Here is a 25,590-nt window from a genome sequence, read left to right on the forward strand (position 1 = left end):
GGTTTTTGGAAAAAATAATCCAAGTTGTCTTAGTCATTAAAGGGAACTTTATGGAAGCAACCAAAATGCCCTACAATAGATGACTGGATAAAAAAGCTGTGGTACATATATACAATGAAATATTACTCAGCTATAAAAAGAGATGAAATACTGCTATTTGCGACAACATGGATGAACCTCTAGATAATCATGCCAAGTGAAATAAGCCAGACAGAAAAAGTTGAAAACCACATGATATCACTTATATATCAGATATAAACCTAAAAGCAATGAATGAACAGGACAAACAAAAGAGACTCATGGACATGAACAATAGACTAGTGGTTACCAGAGAGTGGGGAGGAGCTGGGGGGAGGGAAATAGTTGGGGTAAAGGGGGTCAAATATGAGTGACAGAGAGAAATCTAACTGTGAAAGGCTAACACAGAATGCAACATATTTATGCCTTACTGTTAAATTGTATACCTGAAACTTACTGGATTTTGTTAACCAATGTCACCAAAAACAAAAAATAAAAAAAAAGAGGTTACTTATTGGCTCTTAACACAATAAAGATGTTTGTCTGGTTTTATATGAGATGTTTGAATAACCAAATTTTGTCACTGGGAAAATTTTGTTTTAATTTTTTTCTCTTGAGATTCTGTGTCTTATCCTCAGTTGTACCACATAATGATTCCCTTTATAGATCCAAGATATCTTTTAGTGACTCTCAAGATTAGTTGTGTCCAAATTTATACTCACAGAGGAAGAAATGTATCTTTAGCACATCTTAAAATTAATTTTGATTATATGCAAAGACCTGATTGGACCCAAGAAAATATTTCATTGAATATGTACCAGAAAACAAAAAATATAAATTTATAGGAGATAGATTTAATATTTGTATAGTATAATGGAAAACTGGTAATGTCAGATGAAAGATGTTACTTCTTATACTTTGTATTCAATGCTCTGTTTCTTTAACTAGATACTTTCTTAGAAAGGTTCCCAGAAACTTAATAAAGAGATTAATGTTGTGCAATAAAGGGATCTAATTCTTTTAATTTAACAAATACATTGTAATAAGATCCACAAGATATATACATGAATGTTCAGGAAAAAAAATAGCTATAGAATTGGTAGAATATAAGTGATCCCTCAATCTGTTTTGCATGAATAGTACTAATGGGGTTATTCTTGTGAGCTGAAAACTAAATTAAAAATAATAACAATAATAATAACAAAAATAATTGACCACTTACTATGTACAGGACACTATTATAAATGCCTCAGTAGCCTATAGAATTGGGCTAATTTTCACTCACTTGGAGATTTAATGATGTTTTCACAGTGTGTTAACTATAAATGACTAGGTATTTTATCTCCGCTTTTTACTTTTATTTATAAAAACTTCAGTTTTCTTCTGTATTCCTTGAGCTTTTCTGTTTCTGGAACAAAATCTAGAAGTTTGTGAGCGGTCTCTGAGGACTCAATCCCAGAGCTCTGTGTAAAATTGGGATTAAATTTTTAGAAAAATCTCTTAGGTACTAGAAGCATAATATAAACATGCCCTCCATGTGCTGCTCAGAGAGAGGAGTACTGTGCTGTTTGATGCTTTATGTAAGTGTCAATTGCTATGGAAGAGATCAGTGATTTTTAGAGAATAAATGTGAGAGTAAATGGAAAGATACATGGACAGAGCAGGCTGAGAGCTGGACAACGTGGCCAACCAGGGAGGGAAAATAAAATGTGTGGGTATGTGTGTGTATATTTAAATGGTGATAAAATTATCTTTAAAATCTCTTAGAAAGATCCAAAGCATTTAATATATTTTTGTCATTTACACTGGATGAAATAAATAAATCCATGGCAAAAGGAAGGAATGAGGCTAGTGGGGATTTACTGTTAAAAGAAGGCTTCTAGTGTTGCTGTAGAATAAGCAACAGAGACACAATAACCTTGGCCTTGGCCATCATCTTTCTGCTAGGCAATGTTTTTTAAACCGGCCAGGGTGTCCATAGTTTTATAGAATACAGTGCACCTGGCAGCACTCGTTCTCTCTTGGACTGAATGAACTCAGAAAAGATAGTTTATTGTTACTTTTTTACCTTGGTATGTTTTCTATATTAAAATAAAATAGATAATTAAAATGATAAAAAAGTGAAACTATACTAAGGACAAAAGGAAAGATTTCTATGCTTTAATTGCAATTGCAGTACTACACACTCTAAGCTGTTCCTTTACTTCATTCTGAGTGGCTTGATTTGTTCTGCAGCATTTTGAAGTCATTGTTGAAGTATTTTCTCTATCCCCTTTAGATAATTTTCTTTTCCAGAAAGCTGTAAAAAACAACTTCGCTAGTACCAAAAACATCTGAGGTCTTCAGGGTTTTCTACCCCAATTTTCAGGGTCTTGAACTGGTAGGGGAAGTAACCAAACAAATGTTTGTACCCTAGTATCAGTAAAATTACCACAGGTAAAATTAACAGGTGCTCTGAGAGTACCTGATATGATGTGGATGCTGAACAAAAGTGGTCAAATGGCATTAGACAACTCTCCTTCATCCTTTCCCAAATGATACTCTGCAGTGTGTAAATTATGAACAATGGCTGTTTCTGCTCTTGGCCAGGCATCTCGAGGAGACAGCAACTGTCTGAGAACATGGGACTGTGTCTCTTGTAATCTGATTTACTATCTTTGAGAGGCTACTGAACTTGGGTCAGAGTTTTTACACATATATCTCTGTGGTGAATAATAAGAAGTCAGAAGAACTCAGGCTTTCATAGTGTGAGTACCTATACACTTGGATCTATGATTCATTTTTATTATGTATTGCTTAAAGCCATTTTTGACTACCTCTGTAGTGTATCAACTTGGCTCTCAGTGCAGTCTCAATGTTTTCAGTGTCACTCATAGAGAGTGCGTCTCCTAGAGTGGAAGCACATCCTACTCTCTTCCAAAGTGAATGGCAAGCTTTAATTATTAGAGGTCTGCACTGAGCTTGCTACAAGCTTCCACATTTGGAATTAGAACTCAATCAACAGGCAAAATGAAAACTCTGAGTATGGCTATGGGGCTGATATAATACATCCATCAGTAAGAGGCCTGCTCATATATTAAACATGCTATGAACTCTGTGCTGAAACACTGAGCTAGCAACTGGTGCACCATGCCTTCTTCCTCTGATCTCTCTTCTCCTGATACATCTCTCTCTTTTTCTCTCTCCAGCTGCTCTCTTTCATTTTTTTTTTTTCTTTACAGGAGAAGCAGCTTGAACTCTTTTAATCTTTAACCAGTGACAACATGCTATATCTCAACAGGAGCCTTTTTCACCCAGCCACATTTTTCCTCATTGGAATTCCAGGGCTGGAAGAAGTCCATGCATGGATCTCTCTGCCTTTCTGCTCTGTTTACCTTGTGGCTTTACTGGGCAATGCCACAATTCTGCTAGTCATCAAGGCGGAGCAGACCCTTCGGGAGCCCATGTTCTACTTTCTGGCCATTCTTTCGACAATTGATTTGGCCCTTTCTACAACCTCCACACCTCGTATGCTGGGTATCTTCTGGTTTGATGCACACGAAATTAACTTTGGAGTTTGTGTGGCTCAAATGTTTCTGATCCATGCCTTCACTGGCATGGAGGCTGAGGTCTTACTGGCCATGGCCTTTGACCGTTATGTGGCAATCTGTGCTCCACTCCATTACACAACCATCCTGACATCCCGGGTGCTGGTGGGTATCAGTATGTGCATATTAATTCGTCCAATCCTGCTTACACTTCCCATGATCTATCTCATCTATCGCCTACCTTTTTGTCAGGCTCGGATAATAGCTCATTCCTACTGTGAGCACATGGGCATTGCAAAGTTGTCCTGTGGAAATATCCGAATCAATGCTATCTATGGGCTCTTTGTTGTTTCTTTTTTTGTCTTGAACTTGGTCCTCATTGGTATCTCCTATGTTTACATTCTTCGTGCTGTCTTCCGCCTCCCATCCCAGGATGCACGGCTAAAAGCTCTAAGCACATGTGGTTCTCACGTTGGCGTCATCTGTGTTTTCTATATTCCCTCAGTTTTCTCTTTCCTCACCCACCGATTTGGACATAACATACCTCGCTATATTCACATTCTTGTTGCCAATCTCTATTTGGTTATTCCACCCTCACTCAACCCCATCATTTATGGTGTGAGAACAAAACAGATAAGAGAGAGAGTGCTCTGTGTCTTTATTAAAAAATAAGATTCCTATCACATTCTTTTACTGATCATTTTGTAAGAAATATTTTGTGTTTGTGCCTTAATGAATATCTCCTGGTCTTAATCTGTTGCTGCCAGGTTGTGATACAAGATGATTTTTCTTAGCTTTGACTGATGAATTTTAAGACATGTGGCAACTTCATAGCATCTCAAGTTCAAAGCTAATGTGCTATCCTCAAAGGAATTTGCATGGCCTCAGTGTGCACATGTTTGTATAGAGTCCTCGATGGCATAAGGCTGCTTCTTTTCAAGAACATATCTGGGTCTTCCGTGCTTTATAATTAGAGAAATGCAGCACTGAAAATTTAACCTACTTAATTAATGAACCTACTTAATTAATTATTTTATTCATGCATGTATTCATTTAACTTACATTAATTTTGTATTATATATCTTGAATCATTTTAATTTCTAGGCTGCACAGAATGCAATCTCCATGAGGCAAGACACTTGTATAGTTTGGAATTAAACTGTACAAATATCTTGCCCCATGGAGCTTGCATTCTGTTGCTTTTAAAAATAAGCCAAGTTCATGGGTTCAAAAAATTCATTGCCAAATCTGTAGCTTGAATAGAAATAGTCTGCCAAATATGTAAGACTCAGAGGAATGATAGGCAAAACAAACATATAATGAAAAACTATTTCTCACCAATATTAACGGTACCATCATTGACTGCCTGTCTGTGCTCAGGTCCATAGCATAAGCATAAAGTGGTTTTGTCATCAAATTACATATAGTATTTCTATCCATGTGATGCATTCTGGCCTTTGCCTATCATTTTATTCAATTTTTTTTCTTAATTTACATTTGACCCTAAAATATTCTATCCCAAAATCCAAGACCTCTCATCCTGGAACCATGATCTATTTCTAGTTCACCCACTGACTATAATGTACACGATATAAAAAGCAGTTTTTAAAATATGAGGCTTTGGTCTTTCAACAGATTGATTCAATAATAAAATTTACCAAGGACCAAACAACAAGGACCTTTTGCATGATCAAACTTGTCACATTGGCTTACATTTAAAAATTTAATATTATTTTCTCTTTTTCAGATTTTAAAAATAAGAAACTAAAGTTTATAGCAAATATCTTTGTTCTGAAAACTCACAAATTAGCAACTTTTAACATTATACTCATCTCAAAAATAATGAACTATATACAGAATTATGATTGAAATCACCTTTGACACTGTCCCACACATTTTCTCTCTTATTTTTCCACAGGCAAAGTCAGTCATGTGTTTTTCTAACATCACAATGCAAAATATTTAGTTTACAACCAATAACAGTATTTTAATTAAATAATTTGTAATTAATTTAAATAGATTAAAGTATTTTGTTTTGTTTTATAACATTGGTTTTATTTATGCATTCATCTATTAATAAATAGTCATATTATTATTTAATTAGAAAATATGATGTGCATTTTTTCACTTATTTTTTGTACACTTTTAGATAATTTACCCAGGTTTCATAATTTAAGATAGAATCATTGGGTAGCAGAATTATAATCAACTAGATCATATTTCTGCTTTCTTGATCTTTGATTTTGATCACTTTTTTAAAAAATTTCACATTTTCCAGTATGTCCCTTTTTTTCTGACTTTTGTGCTTTCCTAATTAAACTTTGTTACTTAACAGTAAACATTAGCTTTCTAAAAAACAGAACCGTAAGATAATAAATTTGTGTTGATTTAAGGGGCTAAATTCCTGGTAATTTAACAGCAATATTAGAAAACTAATACAGTTTTGTTCTTAAGATCATCACCATGGGTGAGGTAGACAAAGAAAGGTAGAGAAAATGATCTGTGATGAAGTGGCAACAAACTGTCAGACAGATGTTTATATACAGGAATCTGGAGCTGGAGCCCAGTCCTGAACTGAGGTGAATTGGGTAAGTTTTTATATTGCTTCACCAAGTCACACTAGGGGCTTCCATGGGAGGTGGATTTGATCTTGGGCTAGGCAGGTCTTGCTAAGCAAGAGAAGAACTGAAGAGAGAGCTGAGGGCTCTCAGATTCCTAGTAGTTGGAGAAATAAGTACTTCAGATATGAAAGATGGATATAAATAACACACTGTGGTATCCACCATGAAACCCAACTAGGGTACAGGTTTTGTGTAATGGAGATATTACTGTACAACTCAATCTAATTTGTTAGGAATTTGCCCTTTGTTTCTTCTTGGTCTAGCTTAAATCCTCAAGACCGATTTATATTCACCCCGTATTTGAAATAAAACTATGCCTTGTGTTGGCAGGTATATGCTAGACTGATTATTTTTGTCCTTTAATATTGTTCCTATAGATTCTGAAGTTTACATATATGAATTATTTTTAATATCAATTTTAACATATCTAGAGTTTTTTTTTTTTTTTTGGTGGGTGGGAGAGTGACAATAGTTACCTAGACAGCCACCTTGACAGCAGAGACTGTCACATTATTTATTAAAAGCATGAGAAACCAAATTTTTGATCATATTCTATTTGACAATATGTCTAAGTGATGTTCTTAGTATATATTCATTTATTATAGTTTGCATTGTTAAATTGTTGTGTGATCATTATTTAAATATTTAAAACTTCATAAATTAGAATGAGAAGAAATGTTACCTATATAATAATGGACCCCAAATTTTGACATTGTATGCTATTTCAAAACATGTTCTGTATAATTGACTTTTTATTGGAATTTATAATATATTGTTTTATATATATCAAGTGTATTTATAAATAAAAGTGTGCACATTATGTGTAGATTCCTTATATACTTTTATTTTAATGTAAGTATAATAATATGTTCATATGAAATGCTATTTTGTCCATTTAAAGATTTATTTTGTTTTTGCATTCATTCAAAAAAGTATAATAAAAATTTTTGCAGATAAAATTCATTCTATATTTGAAATAGATAATATAATTATTCAACATTTCCAATGATATTTATTTCTTCATCTAAACCCATTTAAAATCTCTCATTTTCTATTAGCATTTCTTGTTGTTTAGGTGATCTGGCAATAGAATCTGTTGGTTTTTGTTTATTTCAAAATATTTTTATAGTTGTTTTTATATTTTTATAGATATATATTTACAGATAATTCAAGAAGAAAAGATCTGAATAGACATTTAAAATATAAAGAAATTGAGTTAGTAATTGATCCTAGGTTCAGATATTTTCACTGATGAACTCATATGTTTAAAGAGGAATTAATATCTCACAATACTGCATAAAATATTCCAAATCATATGAGTAGAAAATACTTCCCAGTTCATCCTATGAGGCTATCACCATGATATTTAAGCCAGACAAACATATTATAAGAAAGAAAACAGCAGAGTGATATACCTTATGACTACAGACACAAAAATACTGACATAATATTAGCGAGCTTAGTCCAGCAACATATAAAGAGGATTATTCATCATAATTAAGTGGTATTTATCCTAGGAATTCAACAGTGATTTATTACAGTAAAATCAATCAAAGTATTACACTTCATTAATAAAACACAGGATTAAACTATATGATCATCTCCATAGATACAGAAAAAGATTTTGACAAAAATTCAACACAAAATAATTCAGCCATTTTGGAAAACAGTTCAACTGTTCATCAAAATATGAAACTTAGAGTTACCATATGATCCAGCATTTCCACTCTGAGCCATATACACAAGAGAATTTAAAACACATGTCCACAACAAGCTTGTATGTGAATGTTCATAGTAACATTAGTCACAATAGCCCCAAAGTGGAAAAAATCTGAATGATAAATGGATAAACAAAATGTATTATATTCATACAATGGAATATTATTTGTCATAAAAGAGGTTAGGTACTGATGCATACTATGAAATAAATGAACCTCGAAAACATTGTGTTGTGTAAAAAAAACCAGACACCAAGGGACACATATTGTGTGATTATTTGTATGAAATAACCAGAATAGGCAAATCCACAATGACAGAATGGAGATTAATAGTTGCCATCAGCTGTGGGGATGACACACTAGGGAATGACTACTAAAGGGCATAGGGTTTTTTTGTGGGGTGATGAAAACATTTTGAAATTATCTACTCTAACTGTTTCATTACTTCTGTGAATATTAAGTTCTCAGCACCCCAGCTATCTCTGTAAACTGGAGACCAGAACCATTTTTATGGTTAGAGAGACCTACTCACTGAAGTGAGAGAAGGTTTGGGGTTTGAACTCTACTTAAGTGATGGGCGGTTTTCAAAAGAAGTAGTACCAACTCCACATAGATATATTTTCAAGTGTATAGGTAGTTACATGTGCATGGATTGTAAATGAAGACCTTATGACAGACTTCTGGAACCTTCAACAGGTTTGTTGAAAAACAAAATAGGCTAAAGATCCAAAAGTAGAAAAAGGAAGCGTATAATGTATTGATTCATAGCACAGATTTTGGAATCAGACATTTGGGTTCAGTTTCCATCTTTGTTACTTTCCGGATGTATGGCCTTGGGAAAGTTGCTAAAATTTTCTATAGGTCGAGTTTTCCATTTGTGTAATGGGAATAAACATAGTATCTATGTCATAGGGCTGCTGTTTTAAAGATTACAGAAGTTAGTGTGTTCGAACATACTCTGCACATACCTTTCAATATTTATATTTAATAACATGTTAAAAAAAAAAAAAGCAGTCCTCCCTGGAGCGATAGGATAATAGCCGCTGGTAGTAAGATCTCACAGAGAAAAAAAATGATTAAACATATATCTTTAGGACATTTTAAATTACAAGTAAAAGCCACCCCGATTTTACTAAAATGTTAAAAGAAATTTTGTCTCACCTTAAAATGAAATAAAAATATTAGTCTGAATTCCCTGCCACCAAGAAGCTGGTCTGATTTTTTGTCTCCAAGGAATGTTTCTTTCAGTATTTTGGAGTTGACATTCTGCAACACATTTTGATCCTAAGTATGACTCTTACTACGATCCTGAGACCTCTATCTACGGCAACTCAGGAATTGATGTTTCATCATTCCCAAACAGCAGAAAAAGGGGAATGAGCTTGTCTAATGTTTCTTAGTCCATGTCCAAAAATCAGCTCTGAATTTACCAGGTGCACATGCACACACACACACAACAGTGTCCAGGAATTATCTTATATTTATTATAGTTGAATGCCATATTCAAATATATATATCTTCAAAAATGCAGAGTTTAAGGGCACTGAGCTCTATACAGTGGAAACGCCCCATATAACTTTTGACTCTCCCCAAACTTAACTACAGTGGGCACTTCACATCCTCACATTGGGGGATTCAACCAACCACAGATTTGGTCATTTTTTGGAGCTATGATTGGGAATCCATCATTGGGAATCTGCAGTTGGGGATGTGAAAATACTGTTTTCTATCCTCCATTGGTTGAATCTGGGGATGTGAAACCCATGGAGACACAGGATGGGCTATTTTTATAGAAAAACATCTGCATATAAGTGGACCCATACCATTCAAATCCATGTTGTTCAAGGGTCAACTGTATGTATATATGTATATATATGAAATTAAAAATTTTCAGGTTCAATTTCAAGGTTTGTGTGATGTAACTAGAAAGACAAAAAAGTCAAAAGGATTTAACTCATGCTTTGTGGTTTGATCTTTATATTTTTTGATCTTTCTATTTTCTTAAGTATGGCCTAAGATGTTTGCACAAGTATATAGTAAAGAAATATAATTCTTCCACTTAAAATAATTTTATTCTAGTGGGTATGAGAAATACGTATACATTTGACTGAAAATGAAGAAAATATGTTTAAAATTAAAAACAACATCCAGACCAAATGTTATAGACTTAGTGGCATGAGGGAATGCTCAGTCTGGTTTATATAGCTCCAAGGTATATGAAGGTGGTGATGTGAGCTAAATTCTATTTTAATCGACCACTTAAAATGTTCCAGGTGCCATATTAAGTGCCTGAGAGTCACCACTTAATTTATTCCTCAAAATATCCTATGTTGGAATTGTTATCATTCCTAATTTTCCAGCTAAGGAAATTGGTGACAGCCAGATGGGAGAGAGTTTGGGGGTCTGGGAGAAAGAGATTGAAGGGTTAAAGAAGTACAAATTAGTAGTTGATAGATGGTCACGGGGATGAGGAGCATGGCATAGGGAATGCAGTTAGCATTAATGTAATGGCTAGGTGTAGATCCAAAAGAGAGAAAGGGCAATCAGGGGGATCTTTTCATAAACTATATAAATGCATAATCAATGTACTATATACTTGAACTAATGATAAAATTTTTTTTTGAAAAAAGCCTTTCTTTTACACCATCAACTTTCCTCCTCCCCCACTACCCTCTGGTAACTGGTAGTCTATTGTCCATGTCCATGAGTCTCTGTTTGTTTGTCCTGTTCATTTGTTGCTTTCAGGTTTATATCACACATATAAGTGATATCATGTGGTTTTCAACTTTTTCTGTCTTGCTTATTTCATTTAGCATGATTATCTCGAGGTCCATCCATGTTGTTGCAAATGGCAGTATTTCATCTCTTTTATGGCTGAGTAATATTCCATTGCATATACGTGCCACAGATTTTTAGCCAATCATCTGTCAAAAGGTATTTCAGTTGTTTACATGTCTAGGCTACCATGAATGATGGTGCAATGAACATTGGGGTGCATATGTCTTTATAAATAAATGTTTTCTAAATTTTTAGGTTATAAATGTTTTCTAAATTTTTAGGTTAGATCAGAAGAGGAATTGCTGCATATGGTAGACCAATTCTTAGTTTTTTGAAGAACCTCCATACTGCTTTCCATAATGGCTGTACCAATTTGCAGTCCCACCAGCAGTGTATGAGGGTTCCCTTTTCTCTGCATCTTTTCCAATATTTGTTATTGCTTGTCCTGTTGATTATAGCTATTCTAACAGGCATGAGGAGGTATCTCATTGTGGTTTTGATTTGTATTTATCTAATAGCTAACAAAGTTGAGCATCTTTTCATACGTTTGTTGGCCATTTATATATCTTCTCAGGAGAAGTGTCTGTTCAGGTCCTCTGCCAATTTTTTAAGTTAGATTTTTTTTTTTATTGTTATTGAGTTGTATGAGTTCTTTATGTATTTTGGACATTGGGCCCTTATTGGAGGCATTCAGTGTATCTTACTATATCTCTGCCACATCCTTCCTACCATTGTTTAGTACTCCATTTCATTTATTCTCAAAGTATAAACAGCTTTTTAAAATTATTATTATTATTATTATTATTATTATTATTATTCTCTGTTTTACTGAGTAGTTAATGGATTGCGTTACCTAAGGAAAGCATGGAATTAAGTCTTCAAGGTAATGAGCATATCACAGAACCAGTGTGTGGTAGGATGGGGGAACTGCACTTAGAAATATACTAATTGAAGAGCTACATCATGAGGAATTAGACACAGGAAAGTGTAACTAAAAGCAGGAGGCAAGGGACTGAGCAGAAGTAAAGCATTCTCACAGATATATAGTAGAAATATAGTATGTTTGAAACTAAATACATAACTATCTCACTAAAAACATTTCTATATGGTTTGTGGAGCATTATTTTTTTAGAAGCCACTGATAGATATACTTTGGTCACATCAAATGTGTTTCTCTCCTCCTTTTAAGAACAATTTCTTAATTGCCTGGTCTTTTTTGTACATTTTGGCTGTAAAATTAATTTGTCTTGTAAAATTTTGCTGTGTGTTTGTTAAGAGAATATAGAATACCTGCAGTGAAATACGTTGAGAGTGAAACATATTGATTTACAAAATACTGCCAAATTGCTGAATAAGAAGAGTAAATACATGCTCAGATATCATGTATAAGTTAACAACTGATATGGGCTTCCAAGACCGTTTCTATTAGGTGCACAAAGATATTTCAAGAAGAAAAAACAACATGAAGATGATCAAAGAAATTGGCTAAAACCTTATGTTTGCGGATTCACATGTAAGGTAGAGCAGTACGGTAAAATACAGAGATTGAAGGGATTGAAACTGGTAGTGTAAGGTTTGCATAAGATCATGTACCACCTATATTCTATGTCAAAGAATTTGATATTTAACTTTTAATAACTAGCTCTGCAACACTGCAAGTTTTCTCATGTGTAAACTGGGGGCAAATTATATTTTTATGTGAAAAAAGATAATATGAACAAAAGTTTAATACTGTATCTCACACATAGCATTGGACTTCAATTGTAAGAGATGATTATTATTATTATTATTTTATTGTTTTAGAACTCACTGCTATTTTTGGACCTGATTGAACATTATTGCTTTTGTATTTATTCCTGCTATATTTTTAGTTAAAACTATGCTTAGATACCCTAATATCCTCCAAGTACAATGATGTGCTTTGAAGACTATTGGTTACTGAATTTTTTATGACACATGTGTTATATATAATAAGAGCAAGAGAGAAGGATTTACAAATTTAGATACAAGGATAAAAATAATATATTTGAAAACAGTATGATCTTAAATGTGGAATTAATAATAAAGAAACAAATTATTTAAAATCATATAATAGTGAATGCTTCATAAGATCTTATTCTGTATTGGGCATGGTTTTGAATACTTTATATATATTATTTGATTTTATCATTACAGCAATCCTACAACATAGGTGCTATTTTTAATTCTTCAACAGTTGAGAAAAATGAGATATCCAGACAAAAAGTACTTTGCCTAATGTCACACAGTAGTAAGACGTGGAACCTGGATTCCATATCAGTTAGTGTGATTTTACAGTTTGATTTTCACAATTATGCTACAAAATAATAAATGTATAATCTTTAATGAGTAATTTTAAGATATTTTACTCACATGAGACTTTTCATGATTCAGTGTTAAGTAGAAAAAATGCAAGTTATATTGTATATAGTAAACAAAATATCAGAAATGTAACTTCCACATATAAATTGACCAGATCTTAAATAATTTATCCCTAGACTGTCAGATTTATTTTTTGGAAGTTTTTTAAATTGTATAAAATGTTTAATGTCAAACATATATAATTTTTACTAGCACAAAATACTATTAAGCCATGAAAAATAAAAGATGAAGATTAAAAGAAAGTAAAATTGAGTATCTATTGTTTAATCTTTTCTTTTACTTTATATTTGTCTTGTAATTTTTTTAACATAAATTACAAATGAAAGCTTATTATTACTAAGATTCCTAAATACACACAACACTCTTGTCTTTCACTTATTGTTACTATTCCATTTCTAATATAGTAAGAATAACAAAACATGGACTCATACTTAACCTATCCCTCTCTCACAATCCACATCAAAACTATCAGTTAACTGCATTTGCGCTGCCTTCAAATTATATGAAAAAAATCTGAGCATTTCTTGAGATAAATCCAAGCTCTCAATCTAATTATTAAATTCAAATTATAAGATCTCTAGAAGAAATAATAAGGTAATATTAGAGATCTTGGGGCAAGATGAGATTTCATAAACAGGTCACATAAAAGAAGATGTCTTGGATTTTATAAAAAATTAAAATATTTTATTTTACAGAGAAACCATTGAAAATGAAAAAAGAAACCAAAGGTGGGGAGAAAATATGTATAATACCTAGCTCTGCCAAAGGTCATATAACTAGACCATATAAAGACATTCTATAAGTCAATTAGTAAGAGAAGAAAACAATAGAAAAGAGTAAACAAATAAAATGCACTCATAAAAAATATGTAATACCCATTAAGTATAAGATAAGGAAAATACAAATTAACCCTTCAATGGAATGCCTTTTCATGCCTCACTAGATTGGCGCACACACACACACACACAAATTGACAACATGAAGTCGTGACAATACAAATAGGGAACAGCGGAAAATATCATAAGTTGATGATGGGAGTGAAAAATGTGTTAAATGCACATTCTGCTTCACTTATCTTATGACTTAAAAATTCTGCTTTTAGTCATTTAGTGAACAGAAATGGAAGCATTTGTGCATCAAAAAAGCCAACATTAAAGTGTTCATGGCGTTTTTATTCACAGTATTGCTGAAAGGGAAATGACCTAAATGCACTTCATCCATACAATGAATAAACGCATTAGGGTATACTCATACACAGTCAACATTCATTAAACTTTTCACAAAAGATCTTTGCAAATAATCCAAAGATCTACATGTAAATTAGTCCTTAAAAAGGTAAACAAAGGATATACTAAATACTCTTCTAATGGTTTTCGTCTACCATATTCAGAAAGAAAAGATTTAAAATTTAAAAAATAGAAATAATAATTTAGTAAAAAAACAACTAAAAATAGAGAATTATGTAATAATTATTATAATCAAACTATACAACTGCTGAATATAAATAAAATAAAGTGCAAATCCTAAGAAAATAACTGTAGATAATTTCCAAAAAGTACTGAATAATTTATTAAGATACAATATGAGTAAAAAAATAAAATGAAATAGTTGTTGAATCATATTTACATCATTGAAGCATAAGTTAAAATTTTCTGAAATATTATTTATAGGACTTTTATAAGAACAAACTAGAAAGAAAATAGGGGGAAGTAGCTATATTAAAATATTATACATGGGAACTTAGTAATTGCAAAAAAGAATTGTAAATATTCACACTGAAAGTTGATTCAAAATAGTTACAAGACTATAACATAAAATTACATCTCACCAACTGCATTAACACTTCATTTGATCAAAGACAAAGAGAAAATAGAAGATATATGCAAGCAAATTCAGAAACCAACTTGCCCAAATGTAAATTTCATAAAGGCAGAAAAATGTCAGTTGAGAGCGAAGTACTATTTTTATTCTGAAGAAAAGTAATTATCTTTCAGAATTGATTCCCAGCTAAATAATCATTTATGAGAGAAGAAAATAAATTTTCATAAATAAAAATACAAAAAAAATTTTACTTCCTACATATCTAGACTTCACTTTAATCATTAACTTCATGTAAAATATAGTATATGTATATAGCATTTCTACATTGTATATCTGTGAGGAAAGTGATGGCTAATAAATGATTCTAGAACAATAAGCTTCTCATTCAGAGAGTGAGAGATACACAAACACATATACAGATATAAACCTGACAGAGAATTAGATTTGTATTTCATTGAACAGTCTACTCCTACATTAATAGAGAAACATAACCTGGTTAATGCCCACACCTTAGTTTGGGTTCCCCTGAAAGCACAGTCTCCCAAAAGTACTTAGGAGCATGTAGTTTATTTGGAGATTGATCCCAGGAAGCATACTAATGAAGTGGGGTCACTAAGAAAGCAGGGGAGAAAAAACTCCAATAAAATTGGTGTGTTGTTTACCATTGTGGGCAACAATTTTGTACTAGGGTCTCTGAAGAACCAGACTGAATACACACCAGACCTCAGAATTGTCTCTCTGAAAAAACCTAAATATGAAATATTGGGCTAATGGTTAAATAAATCTATTACATATATGTAATGCAATGCAATGATAAACATCAGAAAAATATTATCAATATGAATATATCAAAACAAGATTATTATATAAAAAGTGTTGTTGCTAAAAGTTATATTCACTATAATTTTTTTCACGCAAATTTCTCAAGAAGAAAAAGTTAAGCTGTATGTTTACAAATACATCTCTCATTAAAAAAACAACAACAACAATAAAGCCATCACTCACATCAAGTTCAGGATAGTGGTTATATGCAGAAAAGAAGGATCATGAGTACAGAAATAGTACTGATTTTGCAAGTAAATTTTGTTTATTTTTTAAGTTGGCTGGAAGGTCCACAAGTTTTCATACACTATTCTATGTTTTTTTTGAGCTTAAAATGTTTTGCAGTGATATAAAAAAAGGTCAGAGGTATAAAAAAGTTGTTATGATTAAATGTAGTAGATGCTGACTTTCTTATTACGTGAAGTGAATAAAACATTATAGGTGGAACAGAGAAGCAATGCAAGTAATTTTTGGATAAATCCCTGAAACATGATTTTGGATTTCAATACATTTACCTATGTGAGAAGGGGAGAAGGTGGCGCATTCATGATAATATGTATAGGAAACAGGAACAATTATAATATCCCACTCTAGTGGGATATTATAATTATATTGATATTTTATAATTATAATGACAACAAATACTATTTACTGACTTCTTATTGTGTTTATTTTGTTTTTACATGTATTCATTACATGTAAAAAAAAGTAATTTAAAACAACTTTGTGAGGTAGAAGATATTATAATCCCCATTATAAAATTGCTTAAGTAGGTTAAGTAAGTAGTCCAACCTTAGGTATGTTAAGTAGCATTCTCAAAGACACGTAACTAGAAATTGATCGAGACTGGTATAGAACACAAACACTGACTCTACTACTCTTGTTCTTAACCTCATTACTATAATGGCTTTGGTACAGGCATTTTGAAAAATAGTATAGAGCTTTTTTTAAAAAAATTAAAATAAAACTCCCACAAGATCCAGCAATCCTACTTCTTGGTATATATCCAAAGGAAATAAAGTCAGTAGTTCAAAGAAATATGTACATTCTTATTTTCAGTGCATCATTATTCAAAGTAGCCCAGATATGGAAACAACCTGTATCCTCAACAGATGAACAGATAATGAAAATGTGGTGTATATATAAACAATGGGATAGTATTCAGTCATAAAAAGAAGAAAATCTTTCCTGGAGGACATTATTCTAAATGAAATAAGTCAGAAACAGAAAGATAAATACTGTAAGTTCTCACTTTTATATGAATCTAAAAAAGTCAAAATCGTAGAGCCAGAGAGCAGAACTAGTTAGAGAAAATGGGGAGATATTGGCAAAGGGTACAAACTTTCAATTGGAAGATAAATAAGTTCTGGAGATCTAATGTAGAGCGTGGTGATTATAGTTAATAACACTACATTGTATCTTGAAGCTTACTAAAGAGAATCAATCTTAAGTGTTCACAACACAAAAAGCAAAAGGTAACTATATTAGGTGATGAATGTTTTCATTAATTTGATTGTGGTAATTTCATAATATATGTGTGAGTGTGTGCGTGTGTATGTATGTATATATATATGTATATATATATACGTACACATATATATATAGCCATTATGTGTACCTCTTTAAAAAATCACTTTGTATAAGCTAAACATAGATAAATTTTGTCAATTATGCTTCCATAACGCTGGAAAACTTCCAATTAATTTGAAATTCTATATCTTCTAAATAATTTAAAATAAATGAAGTTATTTTAGGCACAGAAAAACAGAAAACATCACCAGCAAAATTGTATTAAGGAAATATTTAAGTTTATTATTCAGACATCATAAAATCATTACAGATGGAGTTTTCCAGATACAAGGAGGAATGAATAACGATCAAAATAGTAAATATATAGGAATATTTAAATGAATATTGACCATCTAAAACAATACCCTATGTGTACGAGTTTTAAAATTTATAAGAAGTAAATTAAACCAACAATAGTATATAAGTCAGAAGGTAGATGAATGGACTAAAATTTTCTATGATCCTTTATGAACAGAAGGCTAATTTATATTAAAATTTGATAAGTTGCATGGGCATTTGTAGGGCAATGGCTAAAATAATTGTAAAATTATGTATAAATTCAAAGAAAATGTGACAATGACAATACAAATAATTCAAAAAAAATCTTTGCTGTGAATGATCAATGACAGTAAGTAAATTTAATAGAAAAATAATAATTACGTTATGTTTGAAATTAGGAGTGTATTTAAAAACTAAAGTTGTCAATTACTTTAAACATAAATTCTTTAATACTTGTAAGCAGAGACAAATTTAATTATAAAGATATAAAAGGCTGAAAGAAAAAGAATAGATATTTATAAGTTGAGTTTCCTGAATAATTTTAAACTTTGTAAATTTCACAAGGTCAGAGAAAGTGGCAGAGTCACTATTTTCTCCCCACATCCTATTGTTATGAGAATAAGCACTAAGAAAATGATTATAATTATATTGGGAGAATAAAGAAGCTCCATGAAAAATCAATTAATCTAGCAACAATAGATACATTCAAATTTGTGATATAAAAATATCAACCAGATATTGAAAAGAATAAGAAAATGATATAACCTACTAAGTAAAATAATAAAGGACAAGGAAAATGCATAATGGATATTGAAAAATGATCTGAAAAGCAGGCGAAAATTGAATGTACCTATATCCTTACTAAAGAGGGCCAACTTAAATACATATTTTGACATAATTTTATGAGAAGATATATATCTGGCTTAAGTTTCATAAAATTACACATTAAAATCATACATATCAGGTGTCATTTTTTCCCCTTTCCTTGTTTCTATAATAATATTTTCTTTACATGGTCATAGATCTGCTTGGTTCTGACTCCATATATGACAGGGTTGAGCATTGGTGGTACTACAACATAAAGATTGGCCAGAAGTATGTGGATATAGCGGGGGACATTTCGACCAAAGCGGTGTGTCATGAAGGAAAAGAGGGCTGGTGTATAGAAAGCAAGAATTACACAAACATGTGAACCACATGTGCTGAGAGACTTGATTCGGGCTTCACGGGAAGGAAGACGGAAAACAGCATGGAGTATCTGAATGTAAGAAAGCGCAATGGCTATGATGTCAAAAAATAGATTACAAATTGCACATAAGCCATAAATAATATTGATCTTGATGCTGGCACAAGATAGGCGAGCAAGACCCATGTGCTCACAGTAGGTATGGGGAATGATGTGATTCCCACAGAAGGGCAATCGCAAAATGAGAAATACAAATGGAATCACAAAAATAAATGCCCTCACTAACACACCAAGACCAATCACAGAAACGACCTTGTTGGTGAGGATGGTGCTATATCGGAGTGGGTTGCAGATGGCCACATAACGGTCATAAGCCATTGCCAAGAGGACTGTTGATTCCATAAGTGTGAAACTATGAATGAAAAACATCTGAGTGAGGCAGGCTTCAAAGATGATCTCCCTGAGACCGAACCAGAAGATTCCGAGCATTTTAGGGATGGTAGCTGTGGAGAGACCCAAGTCAATGGTAGCCAACATGGCCAGGAAGTAGAACATAGGCTGGTGCAGGCTGCTCTCAGCCTGGATCACAAACAGAATAGTGAAGTTCCCTATGAGTGCAATCATGTACACTACACAAAAGGGAAAGCCAATCCAGATGTGGAGTGTTTCCAGTCCTGGGATCCCCAGCAACAAGAAGGAGAAGAGGTGAAATTCGGTGTCATTGTGAAGGAACATCCTATCTGATAAGGCATAAGTCTTCAGAAATGTATGCTTACCCAATGTACAATTTGCCAGATAATTTTCTGTAGCTTTGGAGACATAACAATAATACAAGAACACTTAATAAGCTAACTTCTCTCATTATTGCCATTATCATCAACAGAATTACCCCTTTAATTTTAACCAATTTTACATTCTGTTAACTTCTAAATATAGTGATGGTAATTAATTCCATTAGATTAGATGACAACGGACCTATCAAGAAACACCTGGATTAATCAAAATTTATGCCAAAATATTAAAAATTACTTTAAAAGGTTAAAACAGGTATATCTGTTACTATTAAGCCATATTGTTAATAAATAATGTAGAGAATATTAGTGAAAACAGAAAAATCAACAACCAATTAGTGAGGTGTTGCTTATTATTTGCAAGGCTTTTTGTCAAACTGAAAATGTCATTTCCAATATTCAAAAGAAACTCAGCAAGCAAAATTTAAATTTCCATATTTTATATTTAAGTCATCTAAGAACAAGAGTTTAAGAGGTTTAAAATGCTTTTAATAAAGTTAGACTAGAGAGGAAAGCAGTGAATGGAAATGGAAAAAAATGAAAATAAAGGAAAAAATAATGTGTGCTTAACCTGTTACATATATACAGGTACTATACACAAACACATATGCACACATATACACATAATACTCCACACACACACAGTTACACAATCTTTTTTAAAACTCACATCTTTCTGAATAAAATATGTTGATATTTCTCATTTGTAACTGAGACAATTGTGACTGTAGTAATGTAAGACCCATGTCAAAATATCAATAAAAAACTAAAGAGTTAGGAATATTGCAAAATTAGGTGCATGATATTTTAATCATTTACAAAGTTCCCTAACCATTATGTCTTCATGTAGCTTGTTTATAACATTTGATAAGGGAGTATTTTCATTCATTCATGTGTGCGACTATTTTGTAGTAAAAAGTCTCTCTTTGGATCATTTGCAATTCCACAGTAGCAATACTAGTTATGACCTCATTTTCAGCAAGAAAGTCAGGGTATTATCTACATATTGATATGAAAGGGGGACAAGAAGAGGAGTGCCTGTGATAAACAAGATATGAAAAGGGCAGTTGAGTATGGATGGTAAATGTGAGAAGAAACAAAGCTAAGAGTAGGAGACATTGTCAGCAGGAAACACTGTGGAAGTTACAATGGGAATAGCTATTGTTTCCATAAGGTTATGTCATTGCAATAGAATCATGACTACTTTTAAAAAGTAATGATGATTCCTTTCATACACTGTTGGTGGGATTGTAAATTGGTACAGCCACTATGGAAAACAGTCTGGAGGTTTCTCAAAAAATTAAAAATGAATATACTTTTGACCTAGCTGGGTATTTATCGAAAGAAAACCAAAAGAATAATTTGTAAAGATCTATGTACCCCTACATTCATAACAGCACAATTTTCAATAGCCAAGATATAGAAGCAACCTAAATGCCCATCAACAGATGATTAAAGAAGTTGTGGTTCATATATACAATGGAATATTATTCAGCCATTTAAAAAAATGAAATCCTACCATTCTCAACAAAATGGATGCTAGAGTTTATTATGCTGAGTGAAATAAGTGAGACAGAGAAAGATAAATACCATATGATTTCACTTATATGTGGAACCTAAGGAACAAAATAACTAATCAAAAACAGACTCACAAATATAGAGGACAATCTGGAGATGGCCAGAGGGGAAGGGGGCTGGAGGCCTGGGAGAATGGGGTGAAGGGTTAAAGAAATACAAATTAGTAGCTGATAGATGGTCACAGGGATGGATCGCACTACATAAGGATGGCAGTTAGTATTAATGTAATATAAAGAGGAAAGAAAGAGCAATTTGTGGATCTTTTCATGAACTATATAAATGTCTAACCAATGTACTGTATATTTGAAACTAATAACAAAATAAAAATAAAATAAAATAAAAAGTAATGATAATGAAGAGCAGGAGGAGTGAAAGTAAGTTTCACTCATGGAGAAAGTTTTTCTGTGACTCTCATGGGTGAAAATCAGGAAAAAAATCAACAAAAGTTTCTTTTTTTCCAGTACAGTAGTCACTCTTTATACAAAGTTTCACTTTGTGTGTTTTCAGTTATCCACTCTCAATTGTGGTCCGAAAATATTAAGTGGGATATTTCAGAAATAAACAATTTATAAGTTTTAAATTTTATGCCATCCTGAGTAGCATAATGAAATCTCATGCTGTCCAGCTCTGTCCCTCTGAATCATTCCTCTGTCTACACACTAGTCACCCTTAGTCATATAGTAGCTGTCTTGGTTATCAGATCAACTCTCAGGGTATTGAAGTGTTTGTGTTCAAGTAAACCTTATTTTACTTAATCATGGCTCTAAACTGCAAGAATATTGATGCTGGCAATTTGGATATGCCAAAACAAAAACAAACAAACAAACAAACAAAAAACCCCAACCTTAAGATGCTTTCATTAAGTGAAAAAAGCTTAATAATGGAAGAAAAAAATTGTATGCTGAGGTCTCTAAGATCTATAGTAAAAACTAGACTCCTATCTGTGACATTGTGCAGAAGGAAAAATAAATTTGCCATCATACCTCAAACTGCAAAAGTTACAACCACAATGCATGATAAATACTTATTTTAGATGTAAAAGACATTAAATTTGTGGGTAGAAGACATGATATTATCCTGGCTTAAAGATCTTTCTGACATGTCATTAGGTCAAGAGTAGCCTAATAGTCTCACAATGCCTACACCTTTTACGTCACTTCATCTCATCACATAGGAGCTGTATCATCTCACATCATCATGAAGGGGAGTAAAGTACAGTAAGATATTTTAAGAGAAAGACCACATTCATATAACTTTTATTATAGTATATTGTTATAATTGTTCTATTTTAATACTAGCTATTTTTGTTAACCTCTTAATGTCCTAGCAAGCCTTTATAGATATTCATCATTTTAATATTAAATTCAATATTACTTGATGCAATAGATTCTACTAAGCGATGCTGGAGATATAAAAATAAATGACACATTTTATTTGCCATTAAAGGATTTATGAATATTTTATCGAAATTTTAGGTCCACGAATATAGTGCACATCATAAGAGTGCAGCTCTATTAATTGTTTTACAAACTGATCACGCCTATGTAACCAGTATATAAATGAACAGAAATTATCAGTATTACTCAGATATATGGCTGACCCTAAATGTGATCCTATTAATTTTCCAAGCTGTATCCTTAGTCTTAGTTCCCCCAAACTTACCCCACATCTCTTCTCTTCCTCTCCTATCCTTCTTCTTTCCCTTCATCCATCACTGTGAAGTAAAGATTCATTGTAAGTTAGTACATGGGGAAGATATTAGACTGAGCACCAGGATGGAATCCTATTTGTCTTGTCTCAACCAGTTTAGTTTTTATGAGGACTTTGCTCTTTGCCTGAGAAGAGATTTCAATAGAATAATTCCCAGAGCAGAGGTCCCTAAACATTTTGCCACCAGGGACCATTGTTCCTATGAGAATCTAATGCCTGATGTTCTGAGGTGGAGCTGAGGCAGTGATGCTAGTGCTGAGGAGCTGCTGCAAATACAGACGAAGCTTCACTCGCTTGCCTACCGCTCACCTCCCGCCGCGTGGCCCAGTTCCTAACGGGCCATGGACCAGTACCGCACTGCAGCCCAGGGATTGGGACCCCTGCCCTAGAGCTAGTTTAGTAAAGGATACAAGGTCTCTGAGGATTCTAGTTTCTAATTTGGCCCTGAGTCATGAATACAAAGCTATGACTTCTAAGAAAATGAAGGCAGGAAAATAGTGAGATTTTCTGATTACCTTGTAAGTCTCCATTAACTTTTTGTTAACTTGTTGTGTGTTAGAGCACACAATGATTAATGGAACGCATTCTCTCACCACTCTGGATCACCATTAAGGGAGGATAGTATAATTTTGCGTTTAAGAACAGGGCTCTTGAGTCAGAACACTTTTGTTCCATTTGTAGCTCTATAAATTCACTAGCAAAAGTGACATTAGAAAGGCTATTTATCCTCTTAATTTTGTTGACCTTTTTTTTCCCCCAGTTGTTTCTTCTGCTTCACTGCCCTAACTCATTTCTCATTCATGGTTAATATCAAATGTAACTATTTACTCTTTCAATTATTTTTGTTGATGTTTAATGTTGTGATTAAAGTTTGTGTTATATACAGTAGGCAAAATTAACATAAGATTTTGTAATGGGGCCTTGTAAACTTACTAATAATTTTTATCAAATGCTATTATTGCCTTGATGTTTCAAGTAAACCTAATTAGTCTATGAAAAAGAAAAATTTTATTGGTACAGGTATGGTCCTACATAGTCCTTTTGCTTTCTTTCTTCCTCAGGGATAGTAACTAAGCAATATATTTCAAAAGCTGGACTTACAGAAACTTAGTTAATGCCAATAGGCTCTTCATGGTTGTGTGACCAATACAGTACTTTCAAAAGGGGGTCCAGCACATGGGGTTTAATACTCTGTGGTATTTGAGGTTTAATACTGCTTTGAATTTTTAAAATAATTTTATCTTTAAGTTTAAGTTCTATAATTAAAATCTGATATAAAAATGGGACATGTGCTGAGATTTTGACCCCAGCTCATATACATTCACACACACCTGCTATACTTGCCATGTCTACCCAGGATGGAGTCAGTGGTGCTCCTGGCCATGACCTATGATTACTATGTGGCCATCTGTAACCCTCGTTGCTACACACAGGTATTGAAGAACAAGGTGGTATTCATTATCATATTGGTGATCCTACTGAGAACTTTGTCTTTTGCTATACCCTTTGTTCTACTCATCCTACGGTGACCATTTTGTAGGCACCGAATTATCCCTCAGACTTATTGTGAGCGATAGGCATCATTGGCCTGGCCTGTACCAGCATTAAGGTCAACATCATCTATGGCTTATATGCCATTTCTATTCTGTTTTTTTTTTTACAATATAGCCATTGTTATTTCCTATGTCCAGATCCTTGGTACTGTCTTTGACACTCTTGCCAGGACTCTCAGCTCAAAGCACTCAGTACCTGTGGCTCTCATGTGTGTCATTTTGGCTTTATATACCTCTGCATTTTTTTTTCATTCATGATTCAGAATATATCACACTACATTCACATTCTTCTGGCCAATTTCTATGTAGTCATTTTACCTCCTCTTTACCCTTTAATCTATGGTATCAGAACAAAACATTTTAGAAAACAGATGCTGAATGTATTTTCCAAGAAAAATACATAGCTCTGGTAAGGAATTAAATTTAAGAAGAGAGTGGTACTAATTCTCTATATTGAGAATGGGAAGAGAACATTTAGCAGTTATGCAGGTCTTTTTTCAGGAAAGCCTGTCAGGCACCTTCTCAAACCCAGAAATGAAAAGTTAAGCCCAAGTCAAGTGTATGAATAAAAGGGTTTTATAATTTTTACTTGTTTGAAAAAAATCCAGATTCCTCATGTGAAAAAAATCCAACACTTTTTCTGTTTCCATTATGACTGAGTATATCCATTATGACTGAGTCAAGTCATAGTTTAAAGTAAAACTACCCCTCCTCGAAAAAAAACACAAAAAAAACCCTTACCACAAACAAAGACCATGAAGCCCTTTACATTCTGATTTAAACAAAAATAGTGCCTCTTTCTGACTAGTATTTCTCCCTAAAATAATAGATGCTGGAACATTTCCCACATGCCTGGATTTCCTATTAAAAAGAACGTTGTTCTTGACTTTGCCATGTTAATATTGGAAGTATGAAACTGATATCATGATTATGTCATATGAGAAAGTTTGAGATTTTCTGCTACAAGTGGAATTGCAAAAATATGGCAATGTTGGTAAATTTGCAGTCTTTTTTGTTTTAAATCTGTATTGTGGTGTTTATTTGATAGATGAACACTTACGAAATCTGACTTACTGATGATACTAGTTGTTAAACAAACAATTGTCTTCCAAACAGTTTTGTCTCTGTGTCTTTTTTGTCATTCCACAGAGGAGTTACAACCTTATGGAATGTTGGAAGTCTTAGAGATGTTCCAAGTATAGTTTTCTCGTGCGTGTGT

At 32.8% G+C, this 25,590-nt stretch overlaps 2 protein-coding genes and 1 pseudogene across 2 annotated transcripts; 2 read left to right on the plus strand and 1 right to left on the minus strand.

The window, feature by feature from the left end:
* The first annotated feature begins 3,281 nt into the window (after positions 1–3,281).
* LOC107517340 (olfactory receptor 52J3) lies at positions 3,282–4,217 on the plus strand. The gene has a single exon (XM_016157921.2). The coding sequence runs from the start codon at positions 3,282–3,284 to the stop codon at positions 4,215–4,217; it is 936 nt and encodes a 311-aa protein (XP_016013407.1).
* Positions 4,218–18,544: 14,327 nt separating this feature from the next.
* Positions 18,545–19,474, minus strand: LOC107517335 (olfactory receptor 52E2). The gene has a single exon (XM_016157914.2). The coding sequence runs from the start codon at positions 19,472–19,474 to the stop codon at positions 18,545–18,547; it is 930 nt and encodes a 309-aa protein (XP_016013400.2).
* Positions 19,475–24,176: 4,702 nt separating this feature from the next.
* LOC107517305 lies at positions 24,177–24,775 on the plus strand (annotated as a pseudogene).
* Positions 24,776–25,590: the final 815 nt, after the last annotated feature.

Source organism: Rousettus aegyptiacus, unplaced genomic scaffold, assembly GCF_014176215.1.
Source record: "Rousettus aegyptiacus isolate mRouAeg1 unplaced genomic scaffold, mRouAeg1.p scaffold_m13_p_5, whole genome shotgun sequence".
NCBI lineage: Eukaryota > Metazoa > Chordata > Mammalia > Chiroptera > Pteropodidae > Rousettus > Rousettus aegyptiacus.

Bases quoted from the DNA above. Each gene is read 5' to 3' on its own strand.
- LOC107517335 (XM_016157914.2), bottom strand. From the start codon at position 19,474: ATGTTCCTTCACAATGACACCGAATTTCACCTCTTCTCCTTCTTGTTG.
- LOC107517340 (XM_016157921.2), top strand. From the start codon at position 3,282: ATGCTATATCTCAACAGGAGCCTTTTTCACCCAGCCACATTTTTCCTC.